The sequence below is a fragment of the Panthera leo genome, chromosome A3 (assembly GCF_018350215.1).
Source record: "Panthera leo isolate Ple1 chromosome A3, P.leo_Ple1_pat1.1, whole genome shotgun sequence".
NCBI lineage: Eukaryota > Metazoa > Chordata > Mammalia > Carnivora > Felidae > Panthera > Panthera leo.
In genome coordinates this window covers 99,083,264-99,103,663 of record NC_056681.1, presented here as the reverse complement: position 1 = coordinate 99,103,663, position 20,400 = coordinate 99,083,264, and the positions used below count along the sequence as shown (strand labels likewise).

The following is a 20,400-nucleotide window of genomic DNA, read 5'->3' as shown; positions in this document are numbered from 1 at the left end:
AAAACTAAAAAAACTTCTGGAAGATAACAGATGAGAAAATCTAGGTGACCTTAGGTTTGGAAATGGTTTTCAGATTCAATGCCAAAAGCACAATCAATGAAAGAAAATTTGCTAAGTTAATTTTAAAATTAAAAACTTGTGTTCTGTGAAAGGTTATTAAGAGAATGAAAAGACAAGCCAAGCTGGGAGACAATTTTTACAAAACACATAACTGACAAAGAACTTGTATCCAAAATATTACAAAGAACTCGTGACACTCAAAAATAGGAAACAACCCAATAAAAAATGAGCAGGATTTGAACAGGCACCTTACCAAAGCAGATATACAGATGGCAAATAAGCATATGAAAAGGCATTCATGATCGCATGAAATGCACATTAATGCATGTTAAAATGAGGAGACATACTTATTAGAATAGCAAAAATCGAAAACATCAACAACACTAACTGCTGGTGAGGATGTGCAGCAAGAATTCTCATTCATCGCTGGTGGGGATGCAAAATGGTACAGCAATTTGGAAGACAAACTGGCAGTTTCTTACAAAGCTAAATAAAATTTTACCATATGATCCAGCAATCACACTCCTAGGTATTTTACCCAAATGAGTTGAAAACTTAAGTCTATATAAAAACTTGCACATGGGTGTGTCCAGGAGCTTTCTTCATAATTGCCAAAACCTGGAAGCAATCAAAATGTCTTCAGTAGTTGAATGGATAAACTTGGTAAATCCACATAATGGAAAATATTCCATTCAGAACCATTCCATTCAGAGCCAAAAAGAAATGAGCTATCAAGTCACGGAAAGACATGGAAAAAACTTAAATGCAAATTATTAAGTGAAAGAAGCCAATTTGAAAAAACCACATACTGTATGATCCCAATGACATCACATTGGAAAAGGCAAAATATGGAGCAGTAGGGAGGGGGTATGGATGGATAAATATGTGGAGCACAGGTTTTAAGTCAGTGGAACTATTATGTATAATACTATAAGGGTGGATACATGACATTACGCATTCATCAAAACCCACACAATTGTACAACACGTTTGTAGAACACATTCATACATGAATCCTAATGTGAACTATGCACTTTAGTTAATAATAATGTATCAATATTGTTTCATCAGTTTTGACAAATCACTTTCAACAAATGTACCACACAAATGCAAGATGTTAACAGGAAAAACTATGTTTGGAGGAGAGGGAATATATCAGGACTCTCTGTACTTTCTGTTAAACTTTTATATAAACCTAAAAGTACCCTAAATAATACATTCTATTAATTTAAAAAGAAAAGTAAATTTGGGAAGTTTTAAAATCTTACAGTAGTACATGATACATTCTCAATTCTGAAAATTATTTTCTTTAATAATGTACTCTGAAACTAGAACACATCATTGTTAAAATGTTGATGCCTAAGAATGAAAAAACCAATATTTTTTTAATTCATCTTTGGAGGGGAGAAGCAGAAAGAAGATGGCTTTCTTGGCGGGGGGCGTGGGATGGGGCACAACACTGCAAAAGACCCCTTGTTAAGCTAAGGCAAAGAAAACTCCTATTTTAGAAGGGCGAAGGTGCAGAAGATATAGAACTGAATTGTTCCATATAATAACGTAAAAGCTTTCCCTCACTTTGGGTGGAACGTTTCCTCTGAGGTTAAAACACATCTTGGGTCACAGACCTAAGACTGGGTGGGAGGTAAACTGGTTTTCTTTTCTCTCAGCGGTGTTAGGGTCTTCTACAATCTAAATACAATGACAGAGCCTGGACCGAAATGTTCTTTTTCTTCATTGTGATTCCCTCTCACTATCCCCAGCCTTCTGCAAAATCTTTTTTAATGCGGCAGCCTGTTCTGTGTTTGGGGGACTCAGGGAAGCAGTTTGTGCTTGTACTGGAGAGGAACCAACCTGGGGAGGATCCAGGCAGAGTGGGCAGGAATCGGAGTGGCTAGGTAGCCTGGTGGGCTGAGCTTACAAATAATGGGGACAGATTTGGGGAGGATATAAACATTTCTGGAAGATCCCAAGAATTCTTAGGGAGAGGCACTAGGTACAATGCTGGAATTCTCTCCACAAAGTACATGAAGTCTTTGTTAACTTACTGAAATTTGGGCAAGCAAGAGCCTCCATTCTGACAGATGGATGTGTTGTGGAGTATCTGGTTGCACTTACTTTTTTAGAAATATTCTTCATCCATGTTTTAACATAAGGCATCCATTTCAGTTCTTCAGGATCCACAAACACCATTCCACATCGACTGACTGTTGCAGGAGAGGCAACTCTTAGGTCTTGCACCTAAAATTGAAGGGAATTGAACAAAAAAATAGCTAACATAATACTTCCTTATTTTTCCATTTTCAATGTGAATGAGTCACATGTTTAAAGTTAACACTGAAAGGCTTTATATAGAAGAGAGTGTAATCAGAAACGGAGAAGGTAAGTTAAGTGAGGCATTAGGTGAAAAAAAAAAACCCACACAAAAATAAGAGGATAATGTCAAATCCTTATGGGAAGGTATAGGTATTTCTTTTTCCTCCTTTGCTTTCCTCTTTTCTCCATTTTCATTCTTGTATCTCACACCTAGCTGAACATAGGACATAGTAGGCATTCAACCCATGTTTGATGAATGAATACAGCAGGAGTGGTATTTTCAGAATATTTTATAGCCGTACTTGGTCCACATTCCTTTTCCAATCCCTTCACTAAACATTCACACTGCAGAGGGGTAATTTTTCATAGTAAATGTAACTTTTTTTTTTTTTGCTTAACTTAGAAAGCATTTCAAATCATGTAATGTCATCAATATATACGTTAACTACCACCAAAGGAAAGGAAACAAGTGCTGAGGAAGATAGAATTTATTGCATTTCCATTTATAGACAAACAGGAATATTTGAGAGCCTTTGGTTCTCGGGATGCACACTCTACTATAAAAGGACAATTTGATAAGTATGTAAACAATTTAGTATGTGAACAAAACACCATGGGACGCCTTATAGATAGTAAATGCGATATGGGCAAGAAAAAAATTGATGATGGCATACCAGTCTAATGAATGCTTTTGCACCACACTAAGGCATATATATTTACCTCAAAAAGCATGTGGATTTGAGGTGTGAGTTTGATCCTCTCACTGTTAGCCAGGCAAAGCATCTTGTTATCATCCAGCACTGTATTCATATTTTCAATCCAAAGAGCATCCACGGGCCCATCACTGATGATCCATTTATGGTCTTCTGAAGTGTCATTCACAGCTGCTCGGACACTTAGTGCCATCAAACCATCTTTCCACTCCAAGGTTATGTTATTAACTTCACCATATAATTCACCCATTGTAATTGATTTAGGATTAAGAACGTATGTTTTAACTGGTTGGTAAAAGGGGTTGTCTAAACCAAGTTTTTGCAAATTCCCTAAAGTTTCTGCTAGTATTTGGTAAACTGTGGTCTTGCCACCTCCTGTCGGCCCGACTAACATAACACCGTGTCTTACCAGCATAGTTTCATAGAACTGTATCACTTTTTTAACCATACATGTCTCAGGCTGAAGATTTTTTTTATTCATGACATCTATAATTGTTGACTGCAATATACCATAATCATGTTCTGGAATTTGGACTCCAGGAAAAAGGTCAGATATAATTCCACTGAAAAAACAAAAATAAAATCATTGGTAATTGATATTTCCCAATATTTATTACAATAACTTATTACAATCATTGATTACAATGAGTCTTATTTTTCTCCTTGATCTTTTCTTCTGAACATGCATAGTACTAGTCTGTCCTATATGTTATAACAGAATCTAACATTTCCCTGATACTGTGTATGCTTTTTTTTCTTGTACCGTAGATCAATGTTCTTAAGTATATTGGGAGCCTTTTGAGGTAAGGAATATCTCTTATGTGTTTGTATTGTTCGTAGTACATTGCATAATACCAAACATATACAAAGTGATTGATTTTTCAGTTTATTCAAAAAAATATATTTAGGGGTGCCTGGGTGGCTTAGTCGGTTAAGCGTCTTACTTCGGTTCAGGTCATGATCTCACGGTTCATAGGTTCGAGCCCCGTGTCTGGCTCTGTGCTGACAGCTGGGAGCCTGGAGTCTGCTTCGGATTCTGTGTCTCCCTCTCTCTCTGCCCCTACCCCCACTCGTGCTCTGTCTCTTTCTCAAGAATAAATAAACATTTAAAAAATTAAAAATTATATTAATATCTCAACTTTTTCCAAAAGCATTTATGCATGCTTATAACTATATGGATATTCAGAAAAATAAGATAGAAATAGAAACTAATAGTAGGTAAAAAAAAAAAGGGGGGGTGGGGAGTAAAGGAAAAATTAACTGTTTCTGTGGGAAGTACTTAATATGGGATATTTCCATGGGTAAAAAAGAAGCTAAATCCCTACCTCATACTATATACACAAATACATTTGTGACACAGTAAAGACTTTAATATAAAATGACAACAAAAATACTAGATGAAAATACAACAGATATGTTTTGTAATACTGTGGTTAAGAAGGTCTTTCTAAGGAAGACAAGAAATCTACAACTATTATTTTAAAGGTAAGGTGAAAAAATAAAAATAAACAAGCAAAACCCCACAAACTTGTGTGAGATAAAAGGCTTTATATATATAAACTTAAAGAATGATAGACTTAGTGCTGCCTGGGTGGCTCAGTCAGTTAAGTGTCCAACTCTTGATTTTGGCTCAGGCCATGATCTCATGGTTGTGGGATCGAGCCCCAAGTTGGGCTCTGTGCTGGGCATGAAGCCTGCTTAGGATTGTCTTGCTCTTTCCCTCACTCTCTGCCTTTCTCTCTCTCTCTCTCAAAAAAAATGAATAATAGACAAGTATTTCCAACTTTTATACCAGATAAAGTTTGTGATTTCCTACAAATCAATAAGAAAAAGGACACAACAGAAATATGCTCTAAAAATAATAAATATAAATGATTAATGAACACAAGAAATAATGCTCAATGGCACTAATAATTAAAGAAATGCATATTAAAGAGGATATAACTTTTGGTCTCTCTCTAAAACATTTAAGAGGCAAAAGGTATAGTCATAAAATCATTTATATAAAGGGACGTCTGGGTGACTCAGTCAGTTGTGTCCAACTATTATTTATTTCAGCTCAGGTCATGATCTCATGGTTTGTGAGTTCAAGCCCCACATCAGGCTCTGCGCTGACAGCGTGAAGACTGCTTGGGATTCTCTCTCTTTCTCTCTCTGACGCTCTCTCGCTTGTGCTTGCCCTCAAAACAAATAAATAAAACTTAAAAAAATAAATAAAAGATAAATCTTTAAAAAATAAAATCATTTATATAAATATAAATGTCTTTGGACATCTTAATAGAATCTATCTAAATTAAAAATGCCCATGCTCTATAAAACCTAGGAAACTTACTAAAACTCATTTATAGAAGTATCACACGTGTGCAAAGATAAATGCATAGGAATTTTCATCACTGTGTTCTGTCAAAAGGGAGTAGACATGTGTTCTGGAAATCAGAAGATCTGACAGAGGACAAAAGCCAAGGGAACTCCAGCATAGTCATAAATGGACATCCCAGGATGACCAGTGCTCACCAGGGCAATGGGCAGGTAGTCCAGATTAGAGCAGGAGGACAGGGGCTCCAAGGAGACACATTTGATAGAATGTTTTATATAATTGAAGAGGTTTTTTTTTTTAATTTTTTTGTTAAAAATTTTTTTAATGTTTATTTTTGAGAGGGGGGGCACATGGGGGAAGGGGCAGAGAGAGAGGAAGACACAGAATCTGTAGCAGGATCCTGGCTCTGAGCTGTCAGCACAGAGCCCGATGCAGGGTTCAAACCCATGAACCGTGAGATCATGACCTGAGCTGATGTCGGATGCTTAACCGACTGAGCCACGCAGGAGCCACAGAAGAGTTTTTGTTTTGTTTTGTTTTGTTTTTAAGGAGATTTACACATACCCTGGGAGAATTTGAAAATAAATTATTGATAGATTTATACAAAAGCAGGTAAAAGATTAAAAAAATAAAAACTAAGGCAATTAACAAATGCAGGGATAAGAAAAAAAAAAACAAACCAAGAGAAACATAGCTCAGCTGTGGATACTATTTATATAGCTATAATAAATTATCGAAACCCTGAGGGTGGCTGGGTGGCTCAGTCGGTTGAGTGTCTGATTCCTGTTTTTGGCTCAGGTCATGATCCCAGGGTCATGGATCAAGCCCTGTGTTGGGCTCCACGCTGAGCAGGGAGCCTGCGTAACATTCTCTCTCTCTCCCTCTGCCCCTCTCCCACTTCTATTTTCTGTCTAAAAAAATTTTTTTTAATTATGGTAACCCTGGACATTTAGCTCAAGTTAGACTGCAATATAACTATGGATAGGATGGGTAGAGGGAAAGAGGTGTATGCGCATATCCTCATCTCCCATTTACCAACTTTACAGATCATACCTAAAACTGAAAAACCAAGAAATAGCATAAACACAGTACTAAAAAATATGGGGAAATAACATAACAAGCAAACAAACAAAACAATTGAAAAATGATTGCCTTTGGGAAGTGGGAGTTGGTGAAGGGCACAGAATTATTGTTTCTCATGAGACTAATTTATGATGCTTAAAAATTTTTTTATGTTTATTTTTTTGAGAGAGGACAGAGGAGAGAGAGAGAGAGAGAGAGAGAGAGCACAAGCAGGGGAGGGGCAGAGAGGAGAGACAGAATCCCAAGCAGGGTTCACACCATCAGAGCAGAGCCCGATGTGGGGCTCAAACCCACAAACCATGGATCATGACCTGAGCTGAGATCAAGAATCAGGTGCTCAACTGACTGCACCCCCCAGGCACCGCTGTGATGCTTTTTAAAACTACATACACATATGGCTTGGATAAACATAAAATTTAATAGTAAAAGTAGAAATAGATAAAAGTTCAATCACATTTTATGTTAAGCCCCGAGTCTTATGTTTTGGGTTCAAGAGTTTTTCTTAGGTCAGGAATTTGTAACCGAATGCTAATTTGTATAACATATAGCCTAGTGACCAGTATTTTGAAAAATAAAAATAAAAAAGATTGGATTGATGCTTAAACTTTACTATCTTTATTTTAAATTAGTATTTTTTAAACTGCAATAAGTATCTCTAGAAAAGATGAGAAAGTTATTACCTTGTTAGAGACAGACATAACTGAAGAGAAGACTATCCTTTATCTCTACACAGCAGCTATGTTTTATCCTGTAACATCTAGAAACTTACCTGAACAGAATAGCATCATCTGTTAGGAATTTTGGCAAGTTGGAGTCTCGTAAAGCTCTTATCAATACCACATCTTCACTTAAGTGTGGATTCTCCCTTTTTAAGGACCTAAATTAAAGGAATAATTCAGATGATGTTTGTGGGAACCTAATACTGAGCATGATTTTCCAAACCTGTGGGTCAGGGATTCCCCTTGCAAAAAGCTGTGGAGGGCACCCCCCTGTGGATTCCTGCTGTAAAGAGAGGATCATTTTTCCTTGCATGGCCAGCATCCACATCCACCAGAGAGCAAGGACAGGTCAGGAACTGGCTACACAGCCTGGAGAATGAGAAGGTATTTTTTCAACTTCCCCCCATCGATCCAGACTTTATCCAACCTGAATTTATAGTTCCCTGAATGCATCATAATGATTCACAGCCCTATGACTTTCTTTTTTCTCAGCCCAGAAGGTCCTTCTTTGCTCTTTTGACACCCCTTATTTCTCCTTCAAACTCCAGCCCAGTTACTCTCATCCTCCAGATACTTCCTCCATGACCCTCCACAGTGAACCTCGGGCATGGCCCTATGGTTGCCCCATTCATGTATCCTAGATGACTGCTCCTGTGTCTGTCTCACCCACTGGTCTGTAGTTGTATTCTTGGGAGTGCACGAGTATCTGAACTCCTTAGTGTCCTTGGTCTTTACATGGCACTCCTGTAAAGGGGAGAAATACTGTATCTGGGAGGTTGAAAGAAAGAACAGAGAAGGGCAAGGAGACGTGGGTAGAGCCCAGGGATACAGGGGCTAGGCAGAAAAGGCCCTGGATGTGTGGAGCCTGAGCCAGTGAGTCTAAAAAGAAGAGACAGATTCCCTCAGAGACTCTGGATAAAGTAGGGGTTTCAGAGGTAGGAGCCTCAAGAAGTTACAAAGGGAGAAGCCGGGGCCTGAAAAGAAGAAACCAGAAAGTTGCTTTACTAGAAACTACAAAGAAGCTCAGTCATGGACCATGCTGTAAAAGCAGAGGCAGAGGCTAAGATATAAGCCTCGAACAAGGGCAGAAAAATGAAACCAAACTTCCTCTCAGAGCTTTGGGCTTTGTCAGGTGACACATATAACTTAAATTACTGTGTATGCATAACAAATGGTACCTTTTAAGTCTAGTCATCCTACCTCATAGTGGTAAAGGCTTCTGTACTCTAAACACAAATGTATGTGATGAGTTCAGGGGAAATGAAAGCTAGTGGAAGCCTCATTGAGACTCAGGTTCAGTGTGGGGCCAACCAGAACTGTCAGGAGATGAGGAGATGCCTCCTTTGACTGTGGCATGGGAGTCAAGGTAAAATGATGACGGCGGCTGCTAAGATTTACCACTCTCTACGTTGCTTTAAGAGCCGTCTGTGAATTAGTCATTTAATGCTTTGATTACATGGTTTGGAATTTCACTCTTGACCACTTTGGTTTCTTACCCAGCCATGACCAGTACAGACTTCACAGCTCTCATGCCAAAGTCATAGTGATCCTGCTGAGAGAGCTGTTCACTGCAAAGCTTATACATCTGAGTCATTTTTCTGGCTAATATTTTACTGGATTCAAATCCTTCAGAATATAGAATTACCTAGAATAGAAAAGAACAATGCAATACTTCTTATATTGTATGGAGAGCAATAGATTAGCATAATACCAATGTGTTCAAAATCTACTTTAGGCATTATACCTCTCCAAGTTGTTATATCGTTTAACAAAGAAATGTGACGATTGAAGGGAAATGGGTTTTCTGTGTTACAGGAAGGCAAAAGGTGGGATATCCTACAGGGATGTCAGGGCACTGATTTTGCTTTCCTTCTATGGATGAAGATGTGGTTGGTGACATTTGGTTCAAGAGGCAGCAGAACCCACTGCTTGAAAATGCTCACATCATGGAGGTTGGATGGTGTTGTAAGGCCTGAGTACAAAGGCAAGACTTGAGTTTCTCTGGTCTGACAGGAAATCCACCCTGTAGACAGAATCAGTGATAGCTGTGTTCTCCCTTTAGACTCCCTGAATATCAAGGGAAGCTATGCAGATTTGCAGCCTCTCCTCTGCGATAGGAGGCTACCTTGCTTCTGACAAGTTTCTGCATTCTTGGTTAAAGAAATTGGATGACGACAGTCTAGGGGAGTGTGGACCCTTTCTCCAATCCATAACCTACTCAAATCACTGTGGTTGGCTTCAGAATCAGGATTTGAAAAGATGTAGACATTTCTTTCTTTATTTTTTAATTTTTTTTAACATTTATTTATTTTTGAGAGAAAGAGAGAGACAGCATATGAGCAGGGGAGGGGCAGAGAGAGAGGAAGACACAGAATCCAAAACAGGCTCCAGGCTCTGAGCTGACAGCAGAGCCCGACGCGAGGCTGGGACTCATGAACTATGAGATCATGACCCGAGCTGAAGTCGGATGCTTAACCTACTGAGCCACCCAGGCGCCCCATGAAATGATGTAGACATTTCTTACTGGTGTCGGTTTTGCTTATTGCTCTATCACTGTAAATGAGCATAGTACTCTGCACATTGCAGGTAATTAAAAATATTAAAAATATTTATTGTGGACATACCCTGATTCATTAAAATCTGTAGCAACAGTAGTAATAGCACTCAGAAGACTGGATTTTTAAATTTCTCCAGTTGATTATTGAGTAATAGAACAACAGGACAAAGAATGAGATGTGAACAAAATTTTGGACTGAGTTCTAAACCTGGTTTTCTTCCTGCCAGCTCTGGACAATGAGCAAGTCATTTATTGTCCCTGTCTATACATGGTCTAAAGGGAAGACAGCACCTGCATTAACTACCCACCACCCCACCATACCCACAGGGGGTGCTGGAAAACCCATGAGATTCTGTAAGCATTATACTGGGAAAAGTTATAGGATCTGGTATGCTCTATTCTATTCTTAGGTAATTACTTTTACTTCATATAGAAGAATACTTTAAACTAGCTGTTAGTAAAGGAATTTATTAGCCACACGAGTAATCTGTGCTTTGTGAGAAATTCCATTCTTTTTTTTTTTAATTAAAAAAATTTTTAATGTTTATTTATTTTTGAGGGAGAGAGACAGAGTGCGAGCAAGGGAGGGTCAGAGAGAAAGGGAGACACAGAATCCAAAGAGGCTCCAGCCTCTGAGCTGTCAGCACAGAGCCTGATGCAAGGCCTGAACTCACAAACTGTGAGATTATGACCTGAGCTGAAGTGGGATGCTTAAGAGACTGAGCCACCCAGGCACCCCAAGAAATTCCATTCTAAAGCCAGAGACTGCATCAGATTCCACAGGTTAAGGGCTCAGTCCTACAAGAATGCCTCCCATCCTCCACTTCAGATGCTAGTCTCAAGTCCAAGGTGTTATCTGTACTTCTGACTGACTGTTTACAGATTGGAGGTTCCAACGACCTCCTGCTTAGGTACTTTTAATTTGCTAGAGCAGCTCACAGAACTCAGGAAAACATTTACTAGTTTATTCAAGATAAAGGACATGAATCAATAGACAGATGGGAGAGATGCATAGGGTAGGGTATGGAGTCAGGGCTCAGAGCTTCCATGCCCTGTCCAGGTGCACCCCTCTTCCCAATCTCCACGTGTTCACCAACCCACAAGCTCTGTGAACCCAATCCTTTTGGGTCTTTATAGAGGCTTCATTACATAGTCATGATTGACTTAAGTCAATGGCCTTTGGCTGATCCAACCTCCAGCTCCTCTCCCCTCCCCAGAGGGCAGGGCATGGGACCTGAAGTTCCAACCCTGTAATCATAGGGTTGGTTGCCTGGTAACCAGCCCCCCATCCTTAGGTTGCCTAATGGCTTTCAAAAGTCACTTCATCAACATAAAAAAATATACTCAAAAACCCCTTATCACAGGAAATTCCAAGGCTTATAGGAGCTGTGGATGAAGCCAGGAGCTGGTAGGAGCCAGAAAACATGGATATTAGCCATTTGAATGACTAAAGATACATTTCTTATAAATCACAATATCACAATCGTATTTTTAGAATGAATCCAGACATTTTAGTTCTTAGACATTAACTGATAAGCTCCAATGAACTGGTTAATTAAATTCATTGATTCATTCCAGTTTTAGGGGTCTACTGTATTCCAGATACCATTGTGGGATATAGCAGTTACACACACACACACACACACACACACACACACACACACACACACTAGGTGATAACAATCATACCTACATTTCAGAGCAAACAATAATGTGTAACTTTTGCCAGGGTGCAACCATAAAGGAAACTTTCTACCTCAATAGAATCAAAGGGCAAATAAAACATGATTGATTTTTTTCTGCTTTATAATGTGAAGCTCACCTCTGCAATCAAAGCATAATTTGGAACCATCATTGCAAAGGGTCTAAACAGGGCCTTCAAATTATCTGGCAATTCAGTTCTGCCTGCGTATCCAGGATTCATTGTGATAAAAGCTGCACAAGTCATAACCAACTTTATTTCCCGGCCCTCAAACATGAATCTAGATAGCTTTTAAAGAGAAGAGAAAATATAAGTGAATACTTCTCCAGACATTTGGAAATTCTTTCACATACCACTTGAGTACAAAACTTGTGTATGGGACATTCAAGCAAAGACAACTAGCCCAGGGAATCCTGCTGTTGGACAAGAGGGAATGTTTCTCTCCTGATCCTATCCTACCCTCTCCCAATTTCTTTTGGGCTCGGTATTTCCTGCTTTCTGCCTCCCTGTCCTTGCTTTGCCCAAATGGTCTCTTCCTTTCTGGCCCAGTCCTGCAATATTTGAGGCCTCAACCTCTTTTGCTGAGACTTCCCAATTCAGGTTAGATTTCATGGCTCTTAAACCTTCTCCACCCCTACTGTCTGGTATTCCCCCAGAAACTCTAATGGGATCTTAGTCCTTGGGTGTTTGAGGCTTCACTGATACTACTGGCACCGCCCCTTCACATTTATTCAAGGCCAAACACCTGTTGAGCATCTGCTGCAGGTGAGGCGAGGGGTTAGGTATGGAGGTGGAGAGCCGAAGACTCACTCCTGAGCCCTAGAGAAGCTCCCAGGCCTGTGGTGTGGAGTCAGATGTGGAAACTGTGACCATGCAGTGTTACAGATGCTACGCTGGAGGTGTGTGCAAAGTCAACAGGAGAAGCAGGGTAGCCTGCTTGGGACATGAAGGAGGGCATTTCATGTGCACAAGCAGGGGCAGCCATCTGGTCAAAGGAAGCAGAAACAAGAAGCAGCATAGTGTGTTCAGGAGAGGACCAGTGATTCACTTTGGTAAAGGGTAAAGTTCCACGAGGAAAGCATAGCTAGACTGAGGCCTGAGAATCAAGAGTCTTATATGCCAAAGGCAAGAACAAGAAATGGGAAGGGGAAAAGAGGAGGTGGAAGGGACAGGGTGTGGGTGCACGCTTGCCTCTGTGTGTGTGTGTGTGTGTGTGTGTGTGTGTGTGTGTGTGTGGTGGGTGGGAAGAACAGAGCTCTTCAAGGGTAGGGACTGAGTCTCAACATGTCTGTATCTGTAGGTCCCCACATAGTGTCTGACATACTGTGTTTCCTGGATGAAGAATTAATTCACTCAAACTAAGTCTTATTGCCATTGGATTCACCAGTTACACTGGAAACATGGGTAGACATGTTAAATCAGCACTGTCCTTACTAAAATGCAACATGCTGTCAGTTAGTTACAGACTTAAGAAATGCTACCTCCATGGACAATTGCCCCAGGGCTTACCTTTGCAGCTTTGGCATTCCTAATAGTAATGAGCTGCTGTGCGATGACCGACAAAACTTCTATGTCGATTCGATTAAATTCATCAAAGCAGCACCAGGCCCCTGATTGGGCCAGACCGCTGAAGAAGCGCCCCATCATCTGAAATGAAGATAATGCCATTCAACTTTGTGTTGCACAGCTGAACACCTTCAAAAGTTAAATTCTGAGCAGAATATTAACATGAGGTGGTATCTGCAAATAAACAATATTTTTATATGAATCCTGGGCTATGTTAGAAGTTAGTGCCTTTATGTAAGAGGTCCAGAGTTTCTGAGTCAGCTGGTCTGCTTGTAGGGCATTTCTAACAAGTTGCCAGGTGATGATAATGCTGGTGGTCCAGAGTTAACACTTTAAGAACCACTGCTCTAGAACTTGGCTTCTCAAAGTGAACTGGTATCAGTTGACATCACCTGGGAGGATTTTAGAAATGCAAAAATCTCAGGCCTTCCCCTTGATCTCCAGAGTCAGAATATGCACTGTAATGAGATCTTCAGGTGATTCACCAGCACATTAAAGCTGTTCTAGAAAAACAGTGAAAAACACAGTTCTAGAAGAAAGTTGAAAAGGAACTGAAAAACAACCCATTAATCCTGATGCTTGGAATGTGTTCCTTTGTCTTTTTTTTTTTTTTTTTTTTTTAGTTTTTATTTAAATTCCAGTTAGTTGACATACAGTGTAAGAATATTTTTGGGTGTACAATATAGTGATTCAACACATACAACACCAGTGCTCATCACAATGCGCACACTCCTTAATCCCCATCACATGTTCCACCCATTTCCACCCACCCCCCCACATCCCCTCTGGTGACACATAAGTTTGTTCTCTACAGTTAAGAGTCCGTTTCTTGGTTTGCCTCGCTCTCTCTCTTTTTTCCCTGTTGCTTATTTATTTTGTTTCTTAAATCGCACATATGAGTGAAATCATATGGTATTTGTCTTGGAATGTGTTCCATTGAATGGCAAAGGCTTCATGACCCATGTATTGATCCTTCTCTATGAGCCTGATTATGCCATTAAATTCCATTATGGAAAAAAATTAAAAAAAAATAAATTCCATTATGAATCATCCTTGATACTATAAGTGGTATATAATGGGTTTATGTTTTTATATTCACCGCCCCTCCCGCCGCCAACGAAGCAAAGAAGGCATAATTGTAGGTATAGAATAGCACAACTTCATAAACCTTGACATGGTAAGACAAAATTATACAAACCAATGAAAATCAGAAAGTGAAGTTGGAACATAAAGTTGGAAGGTCATATCTAATAAACTCTTGACTTCATAAGTTGGCAGATAATGTCCAAAGTTGATATATACAAATATAGTAATAAACACATGTTCTTACAGATAATAGCAATCACCAGAAGTAAAAACAAATACAATCAGAAAACTGGTCTCTGGAGGGTGGAAGTGGGTGATGTGACTAGGGACAAAATCTGTTATTTTTAACTTTGGATCCTTCTGTTAAGTTTCAATTTTTCCACATGTAGATATTTAATTTTAAAAGGTTAGTTTAATAAATCCTTATGGAACAAGGTGGAGTATAAAAAAGAATAAATAAATACTTAAGGGGCGCCTGGCAGGCTCAGTCAGAGGAGCATGTGATTCTTGATCTTGGGGTCATGAGTTCAAGCCCCACGTGGGGTATAGAGATTACTTAATCAATAAAACTTAAAAAAAAAGAATAAATACTTAAATTTCTTATCATTGGACGTAATTGGTACTTCAGGGATCATCAAACTACAGACCACAGCCATATCTAGCCCAACACCTGGTTTGTGAATGGAGTTTTACAGGAACACAGCCACATTCATTCATGATATATTATATTTACATATGGTCTGTGGCTGCTTTCATGCCACAACGGCAGAAAAAACTGACGAGTTGCAAGCCCATAGTATTTACCACTTGGTCTTTTCCAGAAAGTTTGCTGACTCCTGCTCTAGAGTCTAAGATAAATGAATCATGTATTTATATCCTGTGGCTTTAAGTGTCTCATAGCGCACACTCATGCCTTTAAGTGTCTCATAGCATACACTCATGCCTTTGGGAGTGCACATCTCCCAGGAATGACTGAGCCTAACTGATGACTGAAAAATCACTGAAAAATGGATTTGGATGTATAAATCCAAATTTTGAATTGAGAAGATCTAAAACAATCAGAATTATTATGTCCCAAATTAAAAAAAAATCATCACTATCATAAAATCTGATGCATCTCTGCTGAGATAATGAGGTCACTTAACATAGTGGGAACAGATCCCCATAACTTGGAGATGTTGGGGAGCATAAATTCTTCCACAGATTACTGATGGCAGTTTCCCATATTCTTTCCTGGTGTACCCAGAGGCCCCCTCTGTCATCCTGCTCTGAAGGTAGAGGGGTCACCTTTCCTGATTACCTCTCCCAAGGTTTAGTCCCTTGTTGCTCTCTTGTTCTGCTACTGTGAAACAACTTTCTGCCTGTATTGGACTTCCATTGTTTTTTTTTGTTGTTGTTGTTTATTAATAAAAAGACATTTCCAGCAACATCTTTTTTCTCCTAAATTTTAAAAAAGGAGCAGGGTTTTTAAAGAACATATCCTATGAAACACTATTTTCTGAAGATGCTTCTGAAAAATAAGTATGATTTACTCTGTAAAAATGAATGAATTATGGGGCACCTGGGTGGCTCAGTCAGTTGAGCATCCGACTTCACCTCAGGTCATGATCTTGTGGTTTGTGAGTTCAAACCCCATGTTGGGCTCTGCACTGACAGGTCAGAGCCTGGAGCCTGCTTCAGATTCTGTGTCTCCCTCTCTCTGCCCCTCCCCGACTCACACTCTGTTTCTCTCTCTCTGAAAAAAAAATTAAATAAATAAATAAATAAATAAATAAAGTAAACATTAAAAAAAATTTTTTTAATTTTTTTTAACATTTATTTATTTTTGAAACAGAGCATGAACGGGGGAGGGTCAGAGAGAGAGGGAGACACAGAATCTGAAACAGGCTCCAGGCTCTGAGCAGTCAGCCCCAGAGCCCGACACGGGGCTCGAACCCACAGACCGCGAGATCGTGACCTGAGCCGAAGTAGGACGCTTAACCACTGAGCCACCCAGGCGCCCCTAAAAATTTTTTTTAAATGAATGAATTACAATTTATTTGGACAATTCAAATGATTATATTCTAAATTTGGACAACATACAGGTATTTGTGTAACTTTCAGAAAAAGGAAACTAATAGCTCTGTGTATTAGTGACTAAAAGGCACTTTGGTCAAATATATTTAGGATTTGCTGAATTAAATAAAGCTAAACAGATTTCCTGACTGTGGGACTTCATAAAGTGTTAAAATACTACTTTGTGTTGTGAAAACCTGGAAGGAGAATAAGGCATAGGGGTCCTGTGACCCAAAACTTTGAGAAATACTATACTGAAAAATCTTACCATGAATTTTCACCTCCTACATATTTCATTTTTAGGACTTATTTTGTGTATTAGAGTAGGTTCTATGCCCGACGTGGGGCTTGAACTCGGGGCCAGGAGATCCAGAGTCACATGCTTTACCGACTGAGCCATTCAGGTGCTCCCACATATTTTATTTTTAGTACATAACTCTCTGCATTGCTCTTCTCTTCCTGTAAGCATATTCCTTGTTCCTAGATTTCCCTGCTATTGTATCTTATACCTCATCTCTCTTCTTTCCACTTAGTAACATGACAGATTTTTTTTAAAGTTTATTTTGTTATTTATTTTGAGAGAGAGGGAAAGCACGACTCGGGGAGAGGTAGAGACAGAGAGAATCCCAAGCAGGCCCTGTACTGTCAGCATAGAGCCTGATGCAGGACTTGAACTCACGGACCATGAAATCATGACCTGAGCTGAAGTCGATGCTTAAACAACTGAGTCACCCAGATGCCCCCATAAGCAGATTTTTTATTTTACCACCATTTGATAGATCCTCTTGTGGCCTTGGTTCCTACCTGGACCACTCAGCCCACCTTGTGTTGACTCTTCTCCTTTGCTCTATTTATCCCACTTTGACCATCCTTTGCCCTATTAGCTTCCCCTTGCTTGCCATCACCCCCCTTCTCCTTTTTTTGTCATGCCATGTTGCAAGTGAGAAAACCCATAAAGCACTTAATGTCAGTGTTAAGGTGCTGGGACTGTACCTTGTAGTCCAAACCATCGGAGCAGTTGAAGACCACACACTGGATGGCAAGAGCTTTAGCTAGGTCTTTGGTTGTCTCTGTTTTCCCAGTGCCAGCAGGACCAGCTGGTGCACCTCCCAGGTCAAGCTGCAAAGCCCCCATGAGGCAAAGGTAACAGCGATCCTGAAGAAATGCATACATTGTCATTATTGAAGGGAACTGACTCAAGCCACACATTTATAAGCCCCTTCCCTTCTACAGGAGGAGGGTCATTATTTTCCATGAAAGGTTTTACAGCAATTGAGATATACTCAAAGATCCAGGTACATGATTAATGATGCAGATCTCTGCTTCACAGAGATGTATTCACGGCAAATCCTTTCAAGAGTTAAGGTTGGATGAAACTTTTCTTTTTTTTTTTTTTTTAAATTTTTTTTTTTTTTTTTCAACGTTTATTTATTTTTGGGACAGAGAGAGACAGAGCATGAACGGGGGAGGGACAGAGAGAGAGGGAGACACAGAATCGGAAACAGGCTCCAGGCTCTGAGCCATCAGCCCAGAGCCTGACGCGGGGCTCGAACTCACGGACCGTGAGATCGTGACCTGGCTGAAGTCGGACGCTTAACCGACTGCGCCACCCAGGCGCCCCTGGATGAAACTTTTCAAGACTATTTTAAGAAAGCATTTGTGTCATGGTTAACCTAAGTCATCAGTAACTTACTGTGAGAGGAGTAATGACTAGTCTTGGGCATGCACCCAAATACTCGTAGCCATAGGTGTACTGAGAGAGCGCCATCCGAGCCACGCAATTATCCTGATCTATGTCCCAGTAGTAGCGCAGTTGTCTCTGCCAGTCAAAGGAATCCACTTCCTCTACCTACGTAAGTGGTAACAATGATACATATATTAGATGCACTAATTTCAGGAAGAAATATATGCTGTCACTTAAATAAAAGTTACCTTGGCTTGAACAAGTTCGGTGACTATGTCTCTTGCATGTACATCAATAGTAATTAAGGCAGTTATGATATTTCTGTGTAATTTTGGAAGACTGCCTCGAACTGTTGCTGCCAGGGCATTTAATCTCTACAAATCAAAAGAAAAATGGTCATAATGGATTTTCAAAAATCAGCTTACATATCTATTTTTTTAAACTATTTTTCTATCTTTTTACTATTGAATTTGGAGTAGACATTTGCCAAAACTAATTTTAAGAATCTATAATTCCATGACCAAACAGGACAACAGTTTAACTTGCTTAATTCCTAGATTCCTAGATGACTTCTATGAAGTACATACTATCTTTACCCTCATTTTATATTAGAGGAAACTAAGTGTCAAAGAGGGTAAGTAACTTGATGGTAGCCACACAGTTATGAGGTGGCAAAAATGAGACTTGAGTAGACATCTGCCTTGCAGAAAGCCTATGCTCTTAATGTGATAATGTCTCTAGAGAAGACTGTTTTCCCTAAAAATTAAACATGATTAAGGCAGTACTCCTCATTTTCAGGGGTAATTTTTCCTTTGTAAGCAGAAAACCTGAGCATTTAAAATGTTTTTTACTGTTTATTTATTTTTGAGAGAGAAAAAGAGAGAGAGTGTGAGCCAGGGAAGGGCAGAACAAGAGGAAGACACAGAATTGGAAGCAGGCTCTAGGCTCTGAGGTGTCAGCACAGAGCCCGTTGCAGGGCTCAAACTCACAAACCATGAGATCATGACCTGAGCCAAAGTTGGACGCTTAACCAACTGAGCCACACAGGTGCCCCAAGAAAATCTGAGTATTTTAAATAAGCCAATGATTGATTAAATGAGAGCATCTTTGTACAGACTGTGCTCCTAATTGTCACATAAATGGTTCAATCTTTTCTAAGGAGAGTAGTGCCTCTGAAGGCGTTGTACTGCTCTGATGAATTTTCTCACATGCTGACCTTGATCACGGACCATCTCTACACAGAGGTCAAGGGAACTTTCCATACAGAGTCTTTTCTCTTCTCTGGGGCTGTGTGGCATGACATTCTATGAGGTCCTCAAGAGATAGTGTTCTCTCATCTCAAGAAAGTTGTTTCTTCCCTTTTCTGTTTCAAAGGTAATCAAAAAAAAAAGCCACCTTGTTTGGAAGTAGAACTAAATTTGGAATTAAAGATTAGGCATAGCTGTAAAATGGCATTTCCAAACTATAGCTTAAAAATTCTTGTAGAATGGTATTTGGATTCAGTTATTTATTGTTTTATTGATGGCTGCCTAAGGATTCTCTAGAATAGTAGAAAAGCACATCTTGAGCCTAAGAATAGAAATATCACAAATCCTGGAGTTTTCCTGGATTGAATAAAAGCTTCTGTGAGAGTTATCCAAGGCCTAGTAAACACAAAGTCTCCTTAAATCTTGCAAACCATCATAATTCTGAGATTTTCCTCTTAAATTCTTTCATCCAATTTTATAAGTATTCGTATAAATACTACACAAATATTAAGATAGTATCCTTAAGAAAACCTGAACATAAATGGTTTTAGTAAGAACCCCCAAAGCTCTGTAAGTCATGTCAGAGCATTAAAATTTCTGAAATATGTGAATTTGCAGTAACCATGTAAAAACAAAAAAACAAAAGCAAAACGACTGAGACCATCCTGCACAGCAATATGTTCAATGTCACCCTGTTAAAAAATCCTACCTCAAAGTTTACTTCTTCAAAAGCTTCCAGGGCCTCTATATGATTACCACCTTCTCTTTCCAAGCACTCAGTCAAATCACGGCACCACATGATTTGAGAAATGGTCAGAATCACCTACATGGAAACATCTTTCTTAAATGTGTGTTGCGTGTCATCAAAAATGGATTCAGAGATGGAAAATTTAAGGGGTGTAAGTTACTTGAGAAGGGTGGCCAGCAATCACCCAGTCTGTCCTTGGTTTCCCCTGGTAGTCAGCGATGGCGGCTTTGCAAAGGCGACGCAGAGATGTGAACATGGCTTCTTCCACTTTACCAAGCCAATCCTCCACGTTGCCTCGGGCTTTGAGGCCTTTTCCCAAGCTAACCTAGAAGACAATCAGAGCAATGATAACATGTTCAGTGTGGGACTTGTCAGCTATACAACCTCTGTACTTCTATATCAGACCCCAGAAACACCGAAGCCTGACTGCAAATACTAGAACCTTATATTGATATCCCACTCTACATCTCTCTTTACCCACCTCCTTTTTTTTTTTTTTTTTTTTTTTTTTTTTTACCTGCTTCCCTTTGGAACCAAATCCTTGGAAAAAA

General features: G+C 39.5%; 1 protein-coding gene across 2 annotated transcripts in view; it reads right to left on the bottom strand.

Annotated features, from left to right (window-relative positions):
* DNAH6 (dynein axonemal heavy chain 6) overlaps positions 1 to 20,400 on the bottom strand; it is a 242,122-nt gene that overhangs the window by 113,639 nt on the left and 108,083 nt on the right. For both annotated transcript variants that reach the window (XM_042932835.1, XM_042932838.1), the window contains exons 25-35: positions 20,010 to 20,174; positions 19,811 to 19,924; positions 18,103 to 18,228; positions 17,864 to 18,019; positions 17,164 to 17,325; positions 12,973 to 13,110; positions 11,584 to 11,751; positions 8,701 to 8,849; positions 7,255 to 7,362; positions 3,093 to 3,648; positions 2,175 to 2,297 (exon numbers count right to left, since the gene is read on the bottom strand). In XM_042932835.1, coding sequence (XP_042788769.1) covers positions 2,175 to 2,297; positions 3,093 to 3,648; positions 7,255 to 7,362; positions 8,701 to 8,849; positions 11,584 to 11,751; positions 12,973 to 13,110; positions 17,164 to 17,325; positions 17,864 to 18,019; positions 18,103 to 18,228; positions 19,811 to 19,924; positions 20,010 to 20,174 — 1,965 coding nt within the window. The remainder of the gene's footprint in view (positions 1 to 2,174; positions 2,298 to 3,092; positions 3,649 to 7,254; positions 7,363 to 8,700; positions 8,850 to 11,583; positions 11,752 to 12,972; positions 13,111 to 17,163; positions 17,326 to 17,863; positions 18,020 to 18,102; positions 18,229 to 19,810; positions 19,925 to 20,009; positions 20,175 to 20,400) is intronic.